This window comes from Blennius ocellaris (assembly GCF_963422515.1).
Source record: "Blennius ocellaris genome assembly, chromosome: 23".
In the NCBI taxonomy this organism is placed as follows: Eukaryota; Metazoa; Chordata; class Actinopteri; order Blenniiformes; family Blenniidae; genus Blennius; species Blennius ocellaris.
This window is the reverse complement of record NC_137672.1, coordinates 5,652,870-5,670,743: the sequence shown is the minus strand read 5'-3', so window position 1 is coordinate 5,670,743 and position 17,874 is coordinate 5,652,870. Positions and strand designations below refer to the sequence as shown.

At 42.6% G+C, this 17,874-nt stretch overlaps 1 protein-coding gene across 1 annotated transcript in view; it reads left to right on the top strand.

The window, feature by feature from the left end:
* The window catches only part of sorcs2 (sortilin-related VPS10 domain containing receptor 2), a 359,541-nt gene that overhangs the window by 284,863 nt on the left and 56,804 nt on the right, over positions 1–17,874 (top strand). The window contains exons 5-6 of the mRNA XM_080518964.1: positions 1,475–1,548; positions 11,684–11,748. Coding sequence (XP_080375090.1) covers positions 1,475–1,548; positions 11,684–11,748 — 139 coding nt within the window. The remainder of the gene's footprint in view (positions 1–1,474; positions 1,549–11,683; positions 11,749–17,874) is intronic.

The following is a 17,874-nucleotide window of genomic DNA, read 5'->3' as shown; positions in this document are numbered from 1 at the left end:
TTTTACTAGGGACCCGGTAAGAACAGAGAAATAGTCGAGCGCGGAGGTTTGAGCTGTTAACGTACATTAGTGAGCGGACAGCGTCCAGCAGGGGGCGCTGCAGTGAAGTTTACTTCAGTCAAACATGAGGCCCGTGGACCAAAACCGGCCGCTAAAAAGCTCCAATCAGTCCCACAAACGACCGAGCAAGGTGGCTAGGTGGCTTTTTTTCATATATATATATATATATATATATATATATTGGTTCAGTTATGTGCTTTTAAATTAAGTATGCTTCTTCCATAACATATTATTTGGTGTTTTGTTCGTTCAATATCAAATAGTCCTACAATTTATCACGTCACAATGTGGTATTTAGTCGTCCACAGTGCATTAGAATGCACCATTGAATCCCCCTCCCTCTGAACCCGCTGCTGAAAAACATCCTCGAGGAAACACTGGATTGTTTCTATGAATAGAAAGTTGCACTTTTCACAATATATATGATGTTGGCAGCCGTTTTTGAGTGCATTGAAAAGAAATCGAATCAAAACTTGAATATTTAAAAAAAAAAATTGTAGATTTTTTTATTTTCTAGGCCAAAGCGCTCAGCCCTAGTATAAAGTGTAAAGCAGGAAGTTGTGGGTGTGACGTGCATCGCAAGAGCTGGTGAGTTTCAAATCCGCCACAACTTTCATAATTTACGCGTAATTAAACAAGAAATTCAATTAGGTTTTAATCTGTTCCATATGGGCGGGCTGCAGATGGGAACGGGGGAATCCATTCAAACAGAACAAAAAAAAAAAAAAAAAAAATCATTTAGATGGAGGATGATGTGAGGACGTGGGGGTAAATGACGGTTTGTGAGGGCAGATTTCCATCAAGGTCAGTGGGGAGGAGCGGCGAGGCGAGAACAGTTCGCTCGGCTCGCGGTGCGTCGAGAGCATTTTCTTTCTTTTGGTCTTTGTTTTTCAAAAGGTTTTGGAGGAAATTTCTGTGGTGAATTCCTCTTTCGTCGGCCGGCGTGCTTTCTGCACATCGGCTCCAATCGATACACTTTCATTACGGGGGCGATCGATGGTGGACAAACTCACACAACACACACACACACACACACACACACACACACACGACTACGGATGCATATTCCATCTCACTCCTCATAACAGGTGGAACACACACATACACACACACACACACACACACACACACACCAGACCACAGACTTGTTATGATTAATAATTAATTGAGCTCAGTCTTAACTTGGTGAACCATGAAATTCAGAAGCTTGATTGGGTGAACTTTTTTCTCTCCCCCCAGACAGACTCTCAATTTATCCTCCATTGCAAAGGATCCAGCTGGTAATAGGTTTCGGGTTAGAGTTGTAATTTAATGCTACAAGCCTTTGAGTGTGCGTTTGTTTTTTTCTTCTTCTTCTTCTTCTTCTTCCATCTAATTGTCTTTTTCTTTTTTTTTCCTCCCCCTTTGTCACCAGCTTTTTGCGTCAGCTGACCTCGGCCGCAAGTGGACTTTACTTCAGGAGCGGGTCACCAAGGATCGGGTCTTCTGGTCAGTTCTACTCAATGTTATTGTAAAACTGTCGTGGGACGATGTCGGCCAAAAACAGCCTCCATTATGTTGGCAGACAAAATGACAATCAAACACGTACATGTACACATACAAAAAATACATTATTTGTACATTTTCAATATAAAACCATCTGCCACTCATTTTCCTAACTAAACAGTTCATTGCAAAAGACATTGTGATCGATGGCTTTTTTAATGCGAGGAATAGTATTGAGCTTGCAAAATATCTATTTATAATATCCATCTACAATGTAGAGCCTTAGGAAGGTTTTAACCATCATCAGTCTAAGGAGAACCTGTGGCATGAGGGACTATATTTAATTGAATTCCTTCTGACTTCTTTGCAGAAAAAGGGACAATTTTGCTGGTGACTTTTGTTATAAGTAGGTTATTATCTTTTTGGAAAAGCTAGCTCTTTAGTTTGTGAAAATGCATCATTTCTGTCTTTTAATTTCACAAAAGTTTCACGTTTACAGTGCAAACGATATCCGTTTCCATGGAAATGGACGAAACAGTGAAAACGGTGTAGTTTTCATTTTGGGCCACTAGTGGGTGCTGGTGTTTGTTTTTGTAATGAAACCAGACACACACACACACACACACACATGCCCGCAGAGAACAATCTCTTCATTTTCAAAAACGTATGTTTTATTCCATTTCCTCAGAGGTAGAGTCAGCGGTTTCAAAAAGAAGGTGCACGAGGTCCTTCGGCCAAAACGAGACACGCCAAACAACAAAGCTAATGTATCACAGCACATCTACCGTTATACAGCTTGTTAGTGAAACAATCCCACTTCGTCGTCTGTCCGTACAAATGTCCGTGTACGCGCTGTTTTTTTTTTTAATGTTCATAGTGTTTTGTCCTCTACATGCATGTTTGTGTCTAGTTTCACTGCAAAAAAACAGACAACAGCATCCACTAGTGGTCGGACATGAAAACTACATCTTTTTCAGCGTTTCTGCAATTTCTGAGTGAATGCAAAAACAATCTAGAACAATTCAAAAATTATGTATTTTCTCTTTAAATGCTTTCATGTAAGTGGTCACATTTAAAAAAAGAAAGAAAAAAAAACCAGGTGCTTTATGCACAAACAGTAAATTACCCAAAGGATTCATTTCATATTGATTCTTGAGTTTCAATGTTGAATCATTTTCATCTACGATAATCATCATCAAGTGTAGAGCGATTCAGTCCAGGAAGTTGTTTTCTTCTCCAATACTCTGATGTAGCTGACACTTCCCCGCCTCTCTCTTTCCAGCACGATAACACAAGCTGAGTGTGGGAGTTGTTTGATTTTGTTTGATGGCTTTTTGCTTGACTTGTTTGATTTGAACTGAGGAAAAAAAAAGCCACACGACACTGGTGCTATTTTCTGATCAGGCTTTTTCAGGCAATAAATTGATCTCTTGTGGAGTTAATGGGTTTATTTTTTGACTCTGTCCCGATAGTGCGCGCTATCATTTACACAATATTGCCAGAGCAATAAAGCTATATCTACAGGAGTTGCATCCAAGACGCTCATAATTTACTTTAATGCCTCGACAACTTTTCTCCTTCAATTAGCAGTTTCTATCCGGTTTCCGTCGGAAGCGTCTTGAGTTTATGCAGCAGAACTTTGCGTTCGATGGATGGCTTCGCGAGTTGTTCCGGGCAGAAAAAGTACCCGCCGCTGCAGGAACTTCATGTATTTCACCCCACACATGTTATATTTCACAACTTGAGAAAAAATATCTTCCAGTGCTGCTCCTCCTCAGTCGCCTCTTTGCTATCTTGTCGTGTCTCTTCCTCTTTATCTCCATCAACTTTTCTCCTCCCCCCGCTCCTCTCTTGTTTCCCCTCGTGACTTTATCGGGTCCAGGCCGTGTTATTGTACGATGATGTGTTCAATATGCAGCGTTTCAACACGATTGAGAGCCCTCTTCTTCATATTTTGAAGGTCAGGTAGGCGCCGCATGCTCGCCGCTCGCTTGTTTCCTCTCAGCAATGGTAAATGAGCCGGTTGGCTTATCCCGGCACCTCTGATTTATGCCCGCCGGCTTCGACGCACAAATCATCGCCACTCTGCGCTGTAAAAAATGAGCGCGTATATGGGGAGCGAGCGAGGGAGAGGGAGACAAAGCAGCCCTAAGTGTTTTCTCCTCCGGTGTAAAGTTACTTGCTCTGGGTTCAGCGTTTTGTTGAGTTGAATTCTCCAGGGTTTTAATATCGCCGCTCAAACGCTTTTCAAAGGAATAAATGAACATCGAGTCACGTCCCATTTACACGACGTTAGAAATATTTTGCGCTTGCACTGTTTTTTTGAAAACACTGTCCGTATACAGGAAAAAACTTGGGGGAAAAGAAATGTCGTTTTCATGTTGGGCCTCCAGTGACTCGAGGCGACTGTCCACTATAAATCTACCAAGTCCCTGCAGAATATAGACCAGCAGTCCCCACATTATGGAGGCAAACATTGTTCTTAATGTCCATCTGCTTGTACATGTGCAGAAGAACTATTTATTGTTGCAGACACATGCAGTCACTCCGAGCACCATTGTCACGTAGCCAGCGCCTCATTTGCAAAACGTTCAACATTCTGCCTCATTGTTGTTATTACGAAAGCTTCTTGCTTTTGTACTTCTACAAGAACACGTCTGCGAAACTTTTGGGATTTCTGAGGTTTAATAGGATCTGATTTAAGTCAAACACTTACCCTTGTGCTACACACAAAAAAATAAATAAAAAGAAAGAATATTTTATGCGGTGATTGAACGTATCTCTTCAACAGCTGCAGCGTTGGCTCGAGCTTGTAGCTGCAATTGTTTACTTAAAAGTTGGCTGACACCTAAACGAAGGTCCAAGGAGAAGAAGTTTGGATTGGACTTTGGCTCAAGACCAGAAAGATTCTGTCAGCGCTTGACTGTATTTTTGGATTTAATATCAGGATCTCAATTCAGTGGAGGTTTGAACAACTCCAGCGTTTCCTTTTGGACTGAACCGAAGACCAAATCTATATTCTGCTACATTTTCTCTTAAAACTGCCTGCAGCATGTCGGGTGTTCAGGCCTGCCTGTACGGGAACCTGCTTGCTTGTGACCAGTAGTTCTATGAAAGCTGAGCACGGATGTGGCAATGATGGTGAATGTGTGTGGTCGGAGGAGACAGAGGGAGATTATATTTCTCGGCGTGACCCTCGCCATTCTTGTGGCCGGGCGGTCGTAAAAAAAAACAACAAGGGAAGCGGAGTTTGCCAGCGAGTGGACATAAATCCCAACAAAAAGCAGAGAATGAAAGCAGCCCGCCGCGTTCTGACACCGTCGGCAGGACCTCGTTGTTTATGACGGCGGGCTGCGGAGCGTCTGTTCGTCATCCTGAATGAAAAAGCGGTGGCAGATTTTGTGAAATTGGACGGGCATCTCGCGGGATGGCGACAAAAGCAAACACTTGAGGATAGGTGATAATAAAAAATAAAATGTGGTTAGAAGGCAGTGAAAACTTCAGCTGGGAGGAAACTGAATCACCACGAGGGAGGATTTTGTGTTGGGGGTTTTTTTTTTACCATGTTTGCACATCCCTCCCTCCCTCCCTCTATATTTATCATCTCCCCGGATCGCACCATCACTCATTTCATTTCATCTCATGTCCCCCTGCTTCTCTTTCAACCTCCTTTTCATCCGCTGGTCCATTGCTCAGGCCATTTGCTTGGTCGGACCAACGGGGAGGGAAATCCCACACGCTTTGATTGTGATGAAGGCCTAACTGGACCAAAACGTTAGCAGAATGAATAAATGACGGATTGCCGGTGCAAAGAGCGCAGTCAATTTCACTCTCATACATTTACATTTCCAGCGTTTGAGGCCGACACTTTCATGTCGACTATTCGGGACTCGGTGAGAAGCGGAGAAATCCAGGACAAGGACAGGTTGATTATGACGATATGAAGAGATTCTAATATGTTCTGGCTTTCTATTCAGATTTCTATTATTATTAAATCTATGCTGGCCTGCATGATGAGTTATATAATGCCCAACGCCGACACAAGTCTAACCTGTAGGACTTCACAAAACCAATAGTGACTAATTACTTAACATAAAATGTAAAAATTTTTGACAAACATCCCTCAAACTCTTGAACATTTTACAATATCAAAAACATTGTGCCGAACAAACTTACAATTTTACTGAATTCTGTCTATAATTTTTAACCAGCTAGCACTTACAGAACTTTAATCACGATTGAAAACGATGTCCGATTACATGCAAACAGCATAAATGGTGAAAAAGTTGCACTTTTAGTGGCTCGAATTACTATTCCCGCGTAAAAGCAATGAAAGTTTTGACTTTTCACCTGAAAAACTTTTAAACGTGTAAACATAGCATAAGAAACAGTGGATCCCACCACTGATTGTTGACACACTACGGTTTACTCGAGTGTGCAGAATCGTCCCAACAAACTTGAAATCATGCTGACCTGAACTTCTCCACACACGACATCAACCCCGCGGGTTGCTGGAAGAGTTCAAACAAAGTTACTGACCTGCACAAATGATTTTAACCCGCAACATCTATCCTGAGTTGCAGCGACAAAACAAAACTCCAGTCACTGCTTGACTTGTTGATAAACTATTGGAACCCAGAAATACACTGTATGTGATTGTATTTTATATCTATGTATATGTTAGAGCTTAAAAAGGTTAAAATGTATAATGTAAGTATGGTTAAAATGTCTTAAAATCTGCTAAAGTATCTGGCTATAAGTTAAAAGACAGAGTAAGAAATGTATATATAGTTTGTTTACATATTCATTAAGTTAGAAGTTTGCATTTAACTCACACTTTGCTCATTCTGCCCTGTATAAAAGTACATTCATGTGACTGTGAGTTGAATATTAATTGAAAGTGAAATAGGAGTAACCATAGTGCTTTAAATGGTGCACAGGACTTAAGAAGCACTAAAGTATATACGGTGGTTTACTTTTATTACTCTTCAATATTACATGTAAGGATCTCGGAGACGCTTACCTCATACCCTTCTCCCTAAGCCCTGGAGAGCTAAACAATCCCAACAAACTTAACGCAGGCATTGCATTACTCACAGTTTTCCTCTGAGAAGTGGACTCCTATCCCGTCTCAAAAGTGAAGAATCGACTTTCCGGCACACGTGCTTGAATTTAAATTGCTGCCGAAGCTTTGAAAGGGGACGTCGTGAGTCGAGAACGAGCTCCGAACAGTTCTGACAGACCGTTTCCAGACGTGTTATGCAGACTTTGAGCAGTTGTCCTGTACACCCAATTATGCCGCCTGACAGCAGTAAACATTTCATATTTTGAATGTGTAAAGATGAATGGAGCTTTTTTTGTGTGTGTGCTGGGACTATTTCCAATCTCTTGAAAACAAACGTACAAAAAATGGGTTTGTTTTTCCACATTGCTTGTCAGTTGTCTTCTCTCTCCCTTTGTTTTCTTTTTAAATTACGAGGTATACCATCCTCCTGTTTGTCATTGTAATACTGCATTCATGAACGTAATAATGTGCAGCCCATTGCTGGAAGTACTGGGATGGTTATAGATGATTGGTACCTTTGAAATGCAGCAAGATTAGATGACACTTCTTTTTTTTTTTTTTATGTCTGGTTGAAATACTGTACATCTTCAATAAGAGGGCCTGATTGCATCTACCGAGACATCACACATCATCCAAACAAACGTTGTACATTTAATGGACAGACAAACAACTAGATTAAAGGGCGAGACTGTCAAAAGAATGACCAGAGAGAGAGAGAGAGAGAGAGAGAGACTCAAATGACCACAAATGAATGTGATAAGGAAATAAAAAGAGACACAAACTGACCTGAAGCAAAGACAAATACTCACAAGACACAGCAAATGAAACAGTTGCAAGATAGGATCTGTTTACATCTAAAGCCCATCGCAGGTTGCGATGTTATTTTTACCCTTTTCTACAATTCCTCTTTCACCATTGGGCGCGATCGACACAATCCAAACTGTGACACTGTGTTGGGATTAATAAAAAAAACAAACATAAATAGTCTAAGTGTTTTAATATGTATTGACTGAAAAGAAAAAGAAATTGATGTCACGTATGAAAACTAAAAATATATATTTTTTCCCTCCAAATTCAAGTGGCCACAACAAACTACAAGTCAACATAAGACAATGAAACAACAGTGTTCAGGAAAGGCAACAAGAGGTCCAAACCACAATAAAGTGAGATAAATAACCACAATGAGCATAACACGGTGCAAAAAGACAACAAAAGAAACATTACCAACATAACACTGACTACAAAACCATGATAAACTGGCATTAATGATGAGGAAGTGACATAAAGCAACAATTCAGAGACACAAACATACTATAAACCGAGCACACAATCACATAGACACAAAAACACCCAAACTAACAAACATTAGCAGGAGCATCACAAGGAAACTTGCTTGTGAAACCACATTGAGATAGAATCGTCTAAAAGAAAATCAAACGAGACACAAATAACTGTGAAACAGCACAAAACAACTGGAAAGACACTCAAGTAACCACAAAGAATCGCAGCATGTCGATGGTCATGATCATCAGCGATTCACCGTCTTAACAAGCTTGGCGCTCCTGTGGTTTTGTATCTTCGGAGGCCGGCTGGAGGCTTCCACCGCAGGTGTCTGGAGGCAGATTGCACCGCCTGAACTCACGTACGTCTGCTTCGCTGCCGACGCGCGGCTCCTTAAATATTCATCGAGGTCAGCTAAATTTGTCTTGCCATCATCAGCTACCTTAAAACGAGAACCGTTAAAAAAAAAACACACACACAAAAAAACCGCTAATGCAAAAGTGGGTCAAACACATTTTTTGCCGCTATGTGCAGACGGATCGCCGCGGGTTAACCGACCATTCAGAAATCCCCACCGTCACCCCTGAGGTCTTTCTATCCCCCTCGACTGATCTGCCCCACCACCACCACCACCATAACTCTCCTCCTCCCGCACTCCTCTAGCCCCTCCGCGGCCTGCTAATTGCTCGTAAAGTCCCTTTATAGGCAAAGTAACGAGGTTTTAAATCTCTACTCCATCTTTACTGGGCTGGGGAAATTTCACAGACTGCTCTGCGCTCCCCTAATCAGATGAACTGCTTAGTTTACTGCTCACTGAAGGGCATGCAGAGCCCAGGCACTGTACTGTATATCTTCTTCAAAGAAACGGAGGTATAAAATTTTGGGAGCCTGTGAAGCTCACTCTGGTCGACCCAGTTTATAAGTGCACTTTCCAGGAAGGGCTCTGCTGCGCCTGTTTACTATTTACTACCGCAAAACAAATGGACGTCCAACATGTCCGTCTACATCTCCACTTCACCTTATTATAGCGTCCTATCTCAACGACTTATCACCACCAAGAGTTATTTTGAAAAAGTTATTTATACTTTAATCATGTTTAGCATGTGGTATGGCTGGTGTTTGAGCCCCAAAACTGTCTAGCATGTAGCATGTAGCATGTAGCATGACTCAGCACTACTGGATCCACAGAGCAACTGAGTGAATGAGCAGCATTGGGCGAAAGGCCCCTGCAGCCTCCCATAGGAACAAGAAGAAAGGTTGGGCTGTGACGCCGGCCACTCACAGGCCACGCCCCCTCACAGTAGCTACGCTTCTGTCAAGCGGCGTTTTAGCTTTCCCGTTTCGCAGCTTATTCATATATTCACTTTCTTGCTTCAAATGTTTTTAGAAATACATTTCGCTGAACTGTTTCAGTAATAAAAGATAAAATGTGTGTTTGGGCTGTGGTGTTGGTTTGGGTTTAGCCAGAGCTGACAGCTCTGAGTGATGCGTTCAGGCGCATCACGTAACTCCGCCCTCTGAAATGTTAACAAGCTGCAGGGCTCATGATGTAGCGAGGCTACATGATCAAGATATGACTGATACAATCATTAGCAAGCTGGAAAGCGCAAGCGCAGCACACGACAGTGCTGAAGTTTCGGCAAGAACTCGAAGTGCTGAACTTTCTTCTTGTCCTTAAGGAGTTTGAATCCAGCGTAACTCTGCTGGTCCAAATGCCATGGGTGTTGTACAAACTGTCTTTTTTTCTCCTCTTCATATTTTGGCAGAAGATAATTTGCAGTGTTTTGTACTTGTCAATCTCATTGCTCCTCACGTTGCTGACGGATGATGTTGCATAATAGGTTCTATCGGAGAGCTTTCATCGTACATCATGCAGTTTCAGACCTGATTAATGTTACTGGTGTTGATATATCCTTCAGTTTAAGCCTCTATGTTACTACCATGTAAAAAATAGTGCAAGTTTTTCGAAAAGTTCCCACTCTGGAGCCATTTTCAAAAAGTTGTTGCATTTTCAGTGTGTCTGAGCAGCGTGGTCGTGTAAAGAGACACTCAAAAGTATTCAGTTTTCACCTGAAAACATTGAGCCTGAGCCAGAATCTTCAAAAGAACACAAGAAATGAGACATGAACCAAGGACAGTAAACATACAATCAGCACAAAGACAACCAAAGTCTGAGCGCCGCTTTTTAAAATCCTGCAAAGAAAATGGTTTCAGAAGGATTCGCAAATAGCTTTCAGTGGAACTGACAGCCAGCCATCTCAGGAAAGTTCAATGAAAGGCTTTTTTTTCTTTTTTGTAGTTGCAGACAATAATTTTCCAAAGATTGCACCGAAATTGGTTTTTAGAGGTGTTTTTGTGTGATAAAAGAACTGAACAAGTTTTGTCTGCCAAAGTACCGATCTAAGAATATCACCGCTTCATACACAATTAACACGTGATAAAGAAACAAACCCTTTATAGTTTTTTTTTTTGTTTTTTTAAACTCTACGGTCATAAAAGACAAGTTGTTTTTCCATATTTTACAAAGAAAATGTTTTTGAACAGCTAACAGATTATGGTTTTTCAGATGTTTGTAGAGATAATGGGTTTTCAATGGTTTTCACAGAGATTGGTTTACCGACAATGGTTTTCAGAAAAGTTACCACCGGCACTGGATTTTTTTTTTTTTTTTACATTTTGTTCATATAGAATGTATTTTTTCTTTTTTTAAGCAGTACATTGGGGCAAACGTTAAAAAAGTGCACAGACAGTGGTTTTCAGTTACATTTAAAAAGAACACAGACAGTCATGACTACATTCTTGGTTTTTTTTAAAAGATGTTCATAGACAATGGCTTTCAAAAATGTTCATAGACAGTGGTTTTTGAAAAGGTTTACAGTGAATTTCAAGTGACAGTGAAAACAAATAAAATTCAATGTGGTTTTTGAAAGGTGTTCACAAACATTGGTTTTGAAAAGTGTTCACTGCCAGTGGTTTTCAAAGATATTGATGGACAGTGGTTTTAAGATAAGACCGTGGGTTTCAAGTGGTTTTTGAAATGATCAGATATTTACTTTCTTTCTTCTTTCTTCTTTCTTCTTTCTTCTTTCTTCTTTCTTCTTTCTTCTTTCTTCTTTCTTCTTTCTTTCTTTCTTTCTTTCTTTCGGTCAAGTCATTTCAGGCGTATCAAAAACGTGTACAAGCACACTGATATACTTATATATGTACATACCACATCCTATTATAACCCGTTTATTGATCATCTATATCAATAGTTGCATTTGTATTTTATTCAAATATCTACACTAATACATACCCAAGTCAGTGCACACCTATAATACTGTTATACATACACGAGTCAAACACACTTTTTAAATTATTATTATTTTCACTGCAAACTACACAATTGTTTTCATTACAATTCATTTACTCATAAATACAAATGCTTCAATGTGGACCAACGTTGTACTGATGTACTGCCAATAACCTCTAAGTTGTCGCATCAATTGTTTTTTTGTTTTTTTATATAATTTTTTATTTTGTTCATCGAATTTGAGTGGACAAAAAAAACACAATAATCACGTGATCAGAGCCAGTGTCCCATCCTCCCAGGGTCAACAAGTCTTGATGAAGGATTTATATCTCCAGACAATATGTTGGACACTTTTGCTTGAAGGTTCAACGTGCCGACTAAATCTTTTGACTTTATGATAAAGACACAGCCAATCGTTCCTTAATTCTAGAATTGTTCCTGTACGGTTTCACAATTTGATCTGCGCCTTTTGAATAACTTCACTTCCTTCTGTGTTGCAGGTCTGTATCCGGAGTGGATGTGGATCCTGATCTGGTGCACATGGAGATGCAGGATTCAAGTGGAGGTGTGGTGACGTTCCATCTTCTAATTCACTTGCGTTTGTCCCGTCAGGATTCGACACACTAGCATGTCAAGGTCACTGAGGATTGGCTCAGTGGATGGAATCATCTTGCAATGGTGGCGTTCGATCCTTCAGCAGACATTAGACCTGTGTGAACGCTTTGAATGGCAGCCAGAACCCCTGATGAGAGTGTGTGTGAATGGGTGAACGTGACTGTAAAGTGCTTTACGACTGCTGCACAGCTGAATAAAGTGGAGTCCTTATTAACATTCACAGAGTTCAGGGAAGTAAATGTTATGCTGGAGGTTGGAGTAAGGTCACAACGTTCTCCCAGTTTTAACTGTACGAAAACCAGATATTTAAAGAAAATGTCAATGAGGGTTGACCGACGTCATAAAGTACTAAAAGTATCCATGAGAGATTTCATGGATTCCATTTCATCGGGAAAGTAGTAATAAAAAGTAGTGGTACTATTCATCCCAAAACAACAAAGCATATTCAACTATATTATCAACTTCAATCAGCAGCATGATGAAACGTCAGCTTGTCACGTTTTGCTTCAATCAACACAAGTTTGTTGAATTTCTGGATTTATTGTGTAAAATTTTAATGATTTTTGTCTTTAAAAAATGTAATTAAATCAACAAAACCGGACATTTAAACTTTTCATATATCAATATGAACAGTGGCAGTTAGTTAAAAAGTCACCTCATTGATTTGAATCTTACACATAGAAGTTTTTTGAGAGGATACCCTAAAATACTTTTTGTCAGCTCCAGCAGTAACACTGTGAACATAAAGTCGAGTTTATACTTTGTGGGACTGTAACATAGCATATTAAAGCCCACATGTCTGCAAAACGCCACTTGTGTTGGGATAAAAGAGTGAGATGATTTTCGATTTCCTGCTTTTTTTTCCTTTTTTTTTTTTTAAATCATGTTTTTTTGGACCAAAAGGAAGTTTCATGGTCGATTGGAAGAGAACATAGAGGTGAGCATCCAGGTAATGTTGGCAAATGATTGGCAGTGACACACTTGATTAATCTAATTTCCATAAATTGTTCCTGGTCATGACAGAACTTTATCGATATCACTTCTGGAAACACAATTCTCAGTGAGATTTGCTGAGTCGGGGGGATTACGATCTGCGTTCCCCGCCAAGGCCACATTAGCTTGAACGCAGCATTCGGTTAAATGCAGGTGATGGAAGAGATGAAGTGGGTGACCTTGCCACGGGTGAGCTGCCAGTGTTGCTGTGTGAGTGGGGGGGGGTCAATGGGGAATTAATTGGAGGGTGAAAGAAAGGAAGTCAGGGACCCCCCCCCCCCCCCCCCCCCCCCCCCCCCCCCCCGGGTGACAAACAATACATCTGACTCGTCAAATCCGCTGAGTGACAGACAGACGGGTCGGTACTCCCCCCCCCCCCCCCACCCCCCCCCCCAGGGCCAAGAGGGTAATAGAAGTGTGTATTAGACATTGTGTGTTCATAATCTTTATCCCCCCCCCACCCCACCCCCCCCAACCCCCCACCCCCCGGCCTCCGCCAAACACATAATCCCTCTCTCTCTAAATAAACCCGAGCAGGTGAAGTCAGAGAGGAGCGACTGAGAGTGGAGGACAGAATGAAGGATATGTTTTATATATTTGACGTTTCAGGCTGGATTCTCCCCTTGCTGTGGCCCGGGGGGGTCAGTGTTGACGGCCAGAATACTAAATGCCCAAACACAGAAACAAATATCACAACATAAATCCACAATACTACCGGATTGGACCAATGTTCCCCTTCAGAACTAAAGATATGTGGACCCAACATCCATGATGTGAATGTCCCATTCCTCCCTATCCTGATTTGAGGACCTCTTACCTTACTTGTGAGGTAAGAGCTGTAGAGATGGAACACTGTGTTCGTAAAGAGATGGCCATGGTCCGCAACGATCCTCGCCGGAGTTTCAACCTGCTCGGTTGATTTGAAGAAGGAGAAAACTTCCTTCACTGCAGCTGAACTGTTGATACAAGGTGGGATGGAGCCACATTTCCATGGTCCACTTCCTCAGGCCTGAAAAGTTTTTCCAATCTTCTATACTTTACTTTTGTTGTTCTTGTATGAACTGTGGCCTCAGTTTCCAGTTCGTAGGAATCTATCTTCCAACGTTTGTTGTTGGTGAAATAGGAAACATTGCAGGGCGAGGTAAGCAGCTGCACATGCCGGGAATCTCATCTCAGCGCCAGGCGCTGCCACATGGTCGCCCCACCTTCGCTCCCCTCCCTCATTTCACTCCCCTCCTCTTTTCACCCCCACTGTTCTCGCTGCTTCCACGGAGACAGATAGTGGAGGGGGACTGAAGCGATCAGGCATGCTAAGCCAATCTGTTCACCTCATGCTGCCCCCCCCCCCCCCCAAAAATAAAAACCGTGGCGCGGTCAAGGTTAAATGGCGGCACGCTATGAAGGGGGCGACGCCGGGTGGAGAGAGCGTCTGCACGGACGAGGCGGCGTGCCCCGGGGGGGGGGGGGGGGTCGCCCGCTCAGAGGAGGGGGACGGGGGGACGGGGGGACGGGGGCTCCGATGGAATGAACGGAGGACAGTTGGTCGATTGATGGATGAGGCGGCGACGCTTACAGGGACGGCGTGCGCGCGTGTGTGTGTGTGTGTGTGTGTGTGTGTGTGTCGTCTGGGAGATTGATGTGCAGGAAAGCATGAGTGTAGCTTGTTCATGCGCCGGTACACACAAGCATGCACGCACTGACACGCTGCAGCGCTCGGCCCGCGGAGAGGCAGATGGAGGCGTGCACACGAGGAGCTAAATTTGTCCCCACAGTGCAGATCCTCCTATGATGGACACCATATAGTCACTGAAACACACTGAATTATTCAAGGAAGTGGTCTTCAGCCTTGTTTATTTACCCGATAAGCTCCAGCTTTGTCTTGTCGGACAGGTAAAAATAGCGCACGCGTTCGGGATGCCGATGAGTTTGCGAGCGCGCGACGACGTCAAGTGGCATGAGGGAGCGCGTGCGCCGCAAACTGCAGTCGAACACTTAGTCCAATCTAATAGTTTTTTAATGAGTTCCCCGCAGTGTGCTGCTTTGATTAAACGTCCGGGCGCTTCGATGAATTCGCCAGTCCATTTGTCAGGCCGGACACCTCGACAACGGAGACGGAGCAGAGGAAGAAGAAGAAGCGCCACACCCCAAAAAGAAGGCGGCCTTGGTTGGTTCCAGTTTACCGGGATCCAATTTGACACTTTCTTGCTACTCAGAAAAAAATGCTTTCATCCAACCTGCCAGAATTTATATGGAGGATGGCGGCGTCTGAAATCTCACATGGAATCTCACTGATTGCGTGTGTTGTAGAAATGTTGCAGCGTGTTGTGTGACACTCAATCAACACGATGTCCAACTTCAGTGATGTTTGACGGTTCTTGTATAAAACGCTTCTCTTTCCAATCCAGCACTTATTTGGTCATCAGTCAGACCCTCGAAAAAGCTACCAACGTTTTCTGTTTTCACTTTCAAATGTAAACCTTCAATTGCCTCAAATTACTGGAGTCAGAATGTTGGGAGTTATTGCAACCTCTAGACCAGGGGTCGGCAACCTTTAACGCTCAAAGAGCCATTTGGTCCCGTTTCCCACTGAACACAACACCCAGAGAGCCGCACGCATTTTATTTTGAAAGTCCTACCGGTAGCCCATGCCAGGAGGACACGATACACAAAACCTTCTTCACTGCTGGTTGACAACTTACAACTAATAAACTAAACTACATGAACTAAGCAACAAAAGCACAATTATTACCAACACGACAAACCTAACATAACCCCCAATAATTACATTTAAAACACAACAAACAGAAACTCCCATAATGCATTGCAGCTCTCAGCTCCTTTATTGCTACACATTATTAAAATGGAAGATAAATGTGGGAGATGTGGATTGTTAGAACCATGAGTGTGAGTGTTGTGGCTTTAATGTCCTGTAGTTGTTGTGTAATTCACTAGAATGTTCCGTCACTCTCAACAAGTCTGGAATGAACCTCCTGGAATTGTCGCAGTTTTACTGTGAAAGGTACAGGAAGCTCCCAGCTTCAGACACCAGTTGAGCCGCTGTCATGACCTGCAGCCGCAATTCTACGTTCTTCATCCATTATTGTTGTAATGACGTTACGTCGCTGCGTCGTTCACGACCCTACATTGTACCACTCTTTGTAGTGGGACTGAGCTCTGGGTGGCGCTTTGCCTCCTTACGTCCCTCCAGGATGAAGTGCAGTGGGACCGAGGCTCAAGGAGCCGCAGTGGAGGAACCAAAGAGCCGCGGGTTGCCGACCCCTGCTCTACTGGCTTGAAGGTTCAAATAAACCCCCAAAACAACATGGCTATTAGTGGCAGATATCTTTCTGGAACTGCCTCCGTTAATACTTGCTAGTTAAAGTTAAGTAGTCGGGGAACAACAGAACACGGCGTCGTGAACATCGTCATTCAGGATTTACACTTAGGTGTCACGATTTAATTGTGCCACTTTCAAAGTGTCGCTCCAACGTTCACCAATAAGAAAACTCCCTTGCGCCCCTAAGTGAGATGACGATACACAACATAGATGGATGGATGATACTTGTTGAATTTCCCATCAACCAAACGTGCTCTGAGGCCGCGACTCCAAGAAACGTTTGTTTTGTGACAACAACTCAAGCTGCATTAAGTTGCGCAGATTTTCAAAGGATTATCTGAGACGTTTTTCAATATAAGCAAATTTGTGTTTTTAGGAATTGCAGGTCAAAGCTAGCACATTGCTCTGCGCAAATGTGGGTTTGGGGTTTCAAACGCACTGAAACCGATTACCTCAGACGAGTGTGTGTGTGTGTGTGTGTGTGTGTGTGTGTGCGTGTGCACGTGCGCATTTTGCTGCTGCCAGCTCGTCACCTCTGGGAGGCGAGAGCAGAGGTGACGGCTGAACTTCAGCAGTCGATGTTGCTGATGCAGCTACTGGTCGAAATTCAATAGTAGGTGAGCTTTGCAACAGGCGCTAGCTTCCCGGCGTGTCTCGGTGAGGATAATCCCTCGCGGCCATTTGGATGCTGGAATGGCTTTATGTCTACCGGGGGAAGATGTCATATCCTATCGAGTTGGGGAAAATGACGTCTCTATTCCTCCGGCCACCTTGTTTTTCTCCCGTATGGTTTTTTTCTCGTGCCCTCTGCAGCTTTGGACTTTTTTTCTGTTTGCTGACTCTGGGTCTGTACTTACATTTTGTGCTTAACACACTGATTTTGTGACAATGTGGAGAGGAGAATACATTCCCAACCCTTCCTAATCCCTTTCTCTCTGTCAGTGTGTGAACTTGATGCAGTTCTGATGGCTTTAAAAAAGGCCATGTAACGTATGGGGATTCGCTCGGATTTGCAAATGAGAGTGAATCAAATCTGGAATCGATGAAGAAGCAAAATTTAAAACTAAATTTAAAAAAAACATATTTAGAGCACTGAAGTAATGTAGTGGCAACATGTCTAGAGTGCACCTTGATGTTCATCCAATTTCAGCTGGTTTACCTCCAGACCACCATATTTTATGAATAAATACACACTAGAGACGGGCGGCAGCGAGGAAAAAAGGGTGGTGGCTGAAAGGCTGCCTCTCCACTCGGTCGGAGGATTGATTCCTACTAATCTACTGTATATCTACGATCCTGATCACAAGCTGCAGTACAAAGTAAGGTTGTATGATTTCCCTCTCCCCTTGTAATAATAAACAAAAGTCATTAATAATGGTTTACATGACGCCTCGAGTGAAAATTCACTGTCCTTCTGTTTTTGTTTCAGAAAAGTTTTGCGTTTCCACGGCAACGGTTTCAAAACATTGCCCGTTTACACAGAAACGGCAGAAACACCTAAAACGATTTCTTGTTGGGCCACTAGTGGGTGCTGATGTAGTTTTTGGGGTTGTTTTTTTTTTTTTTTTAGAAATCACACGCATGCATGGAGAGAACAGTATGCTATAACGAAAAACAATGGCAAGAATACAGACATTCATAAGTTTGATAAGTATTCCAAGTGACTCTGAGCTACAAAACCAGCAAGTTCCAGACAAATAAAGACCAGAATTCGTTTTTTAAAAAAGTCCCATTATGGGAGCTGTT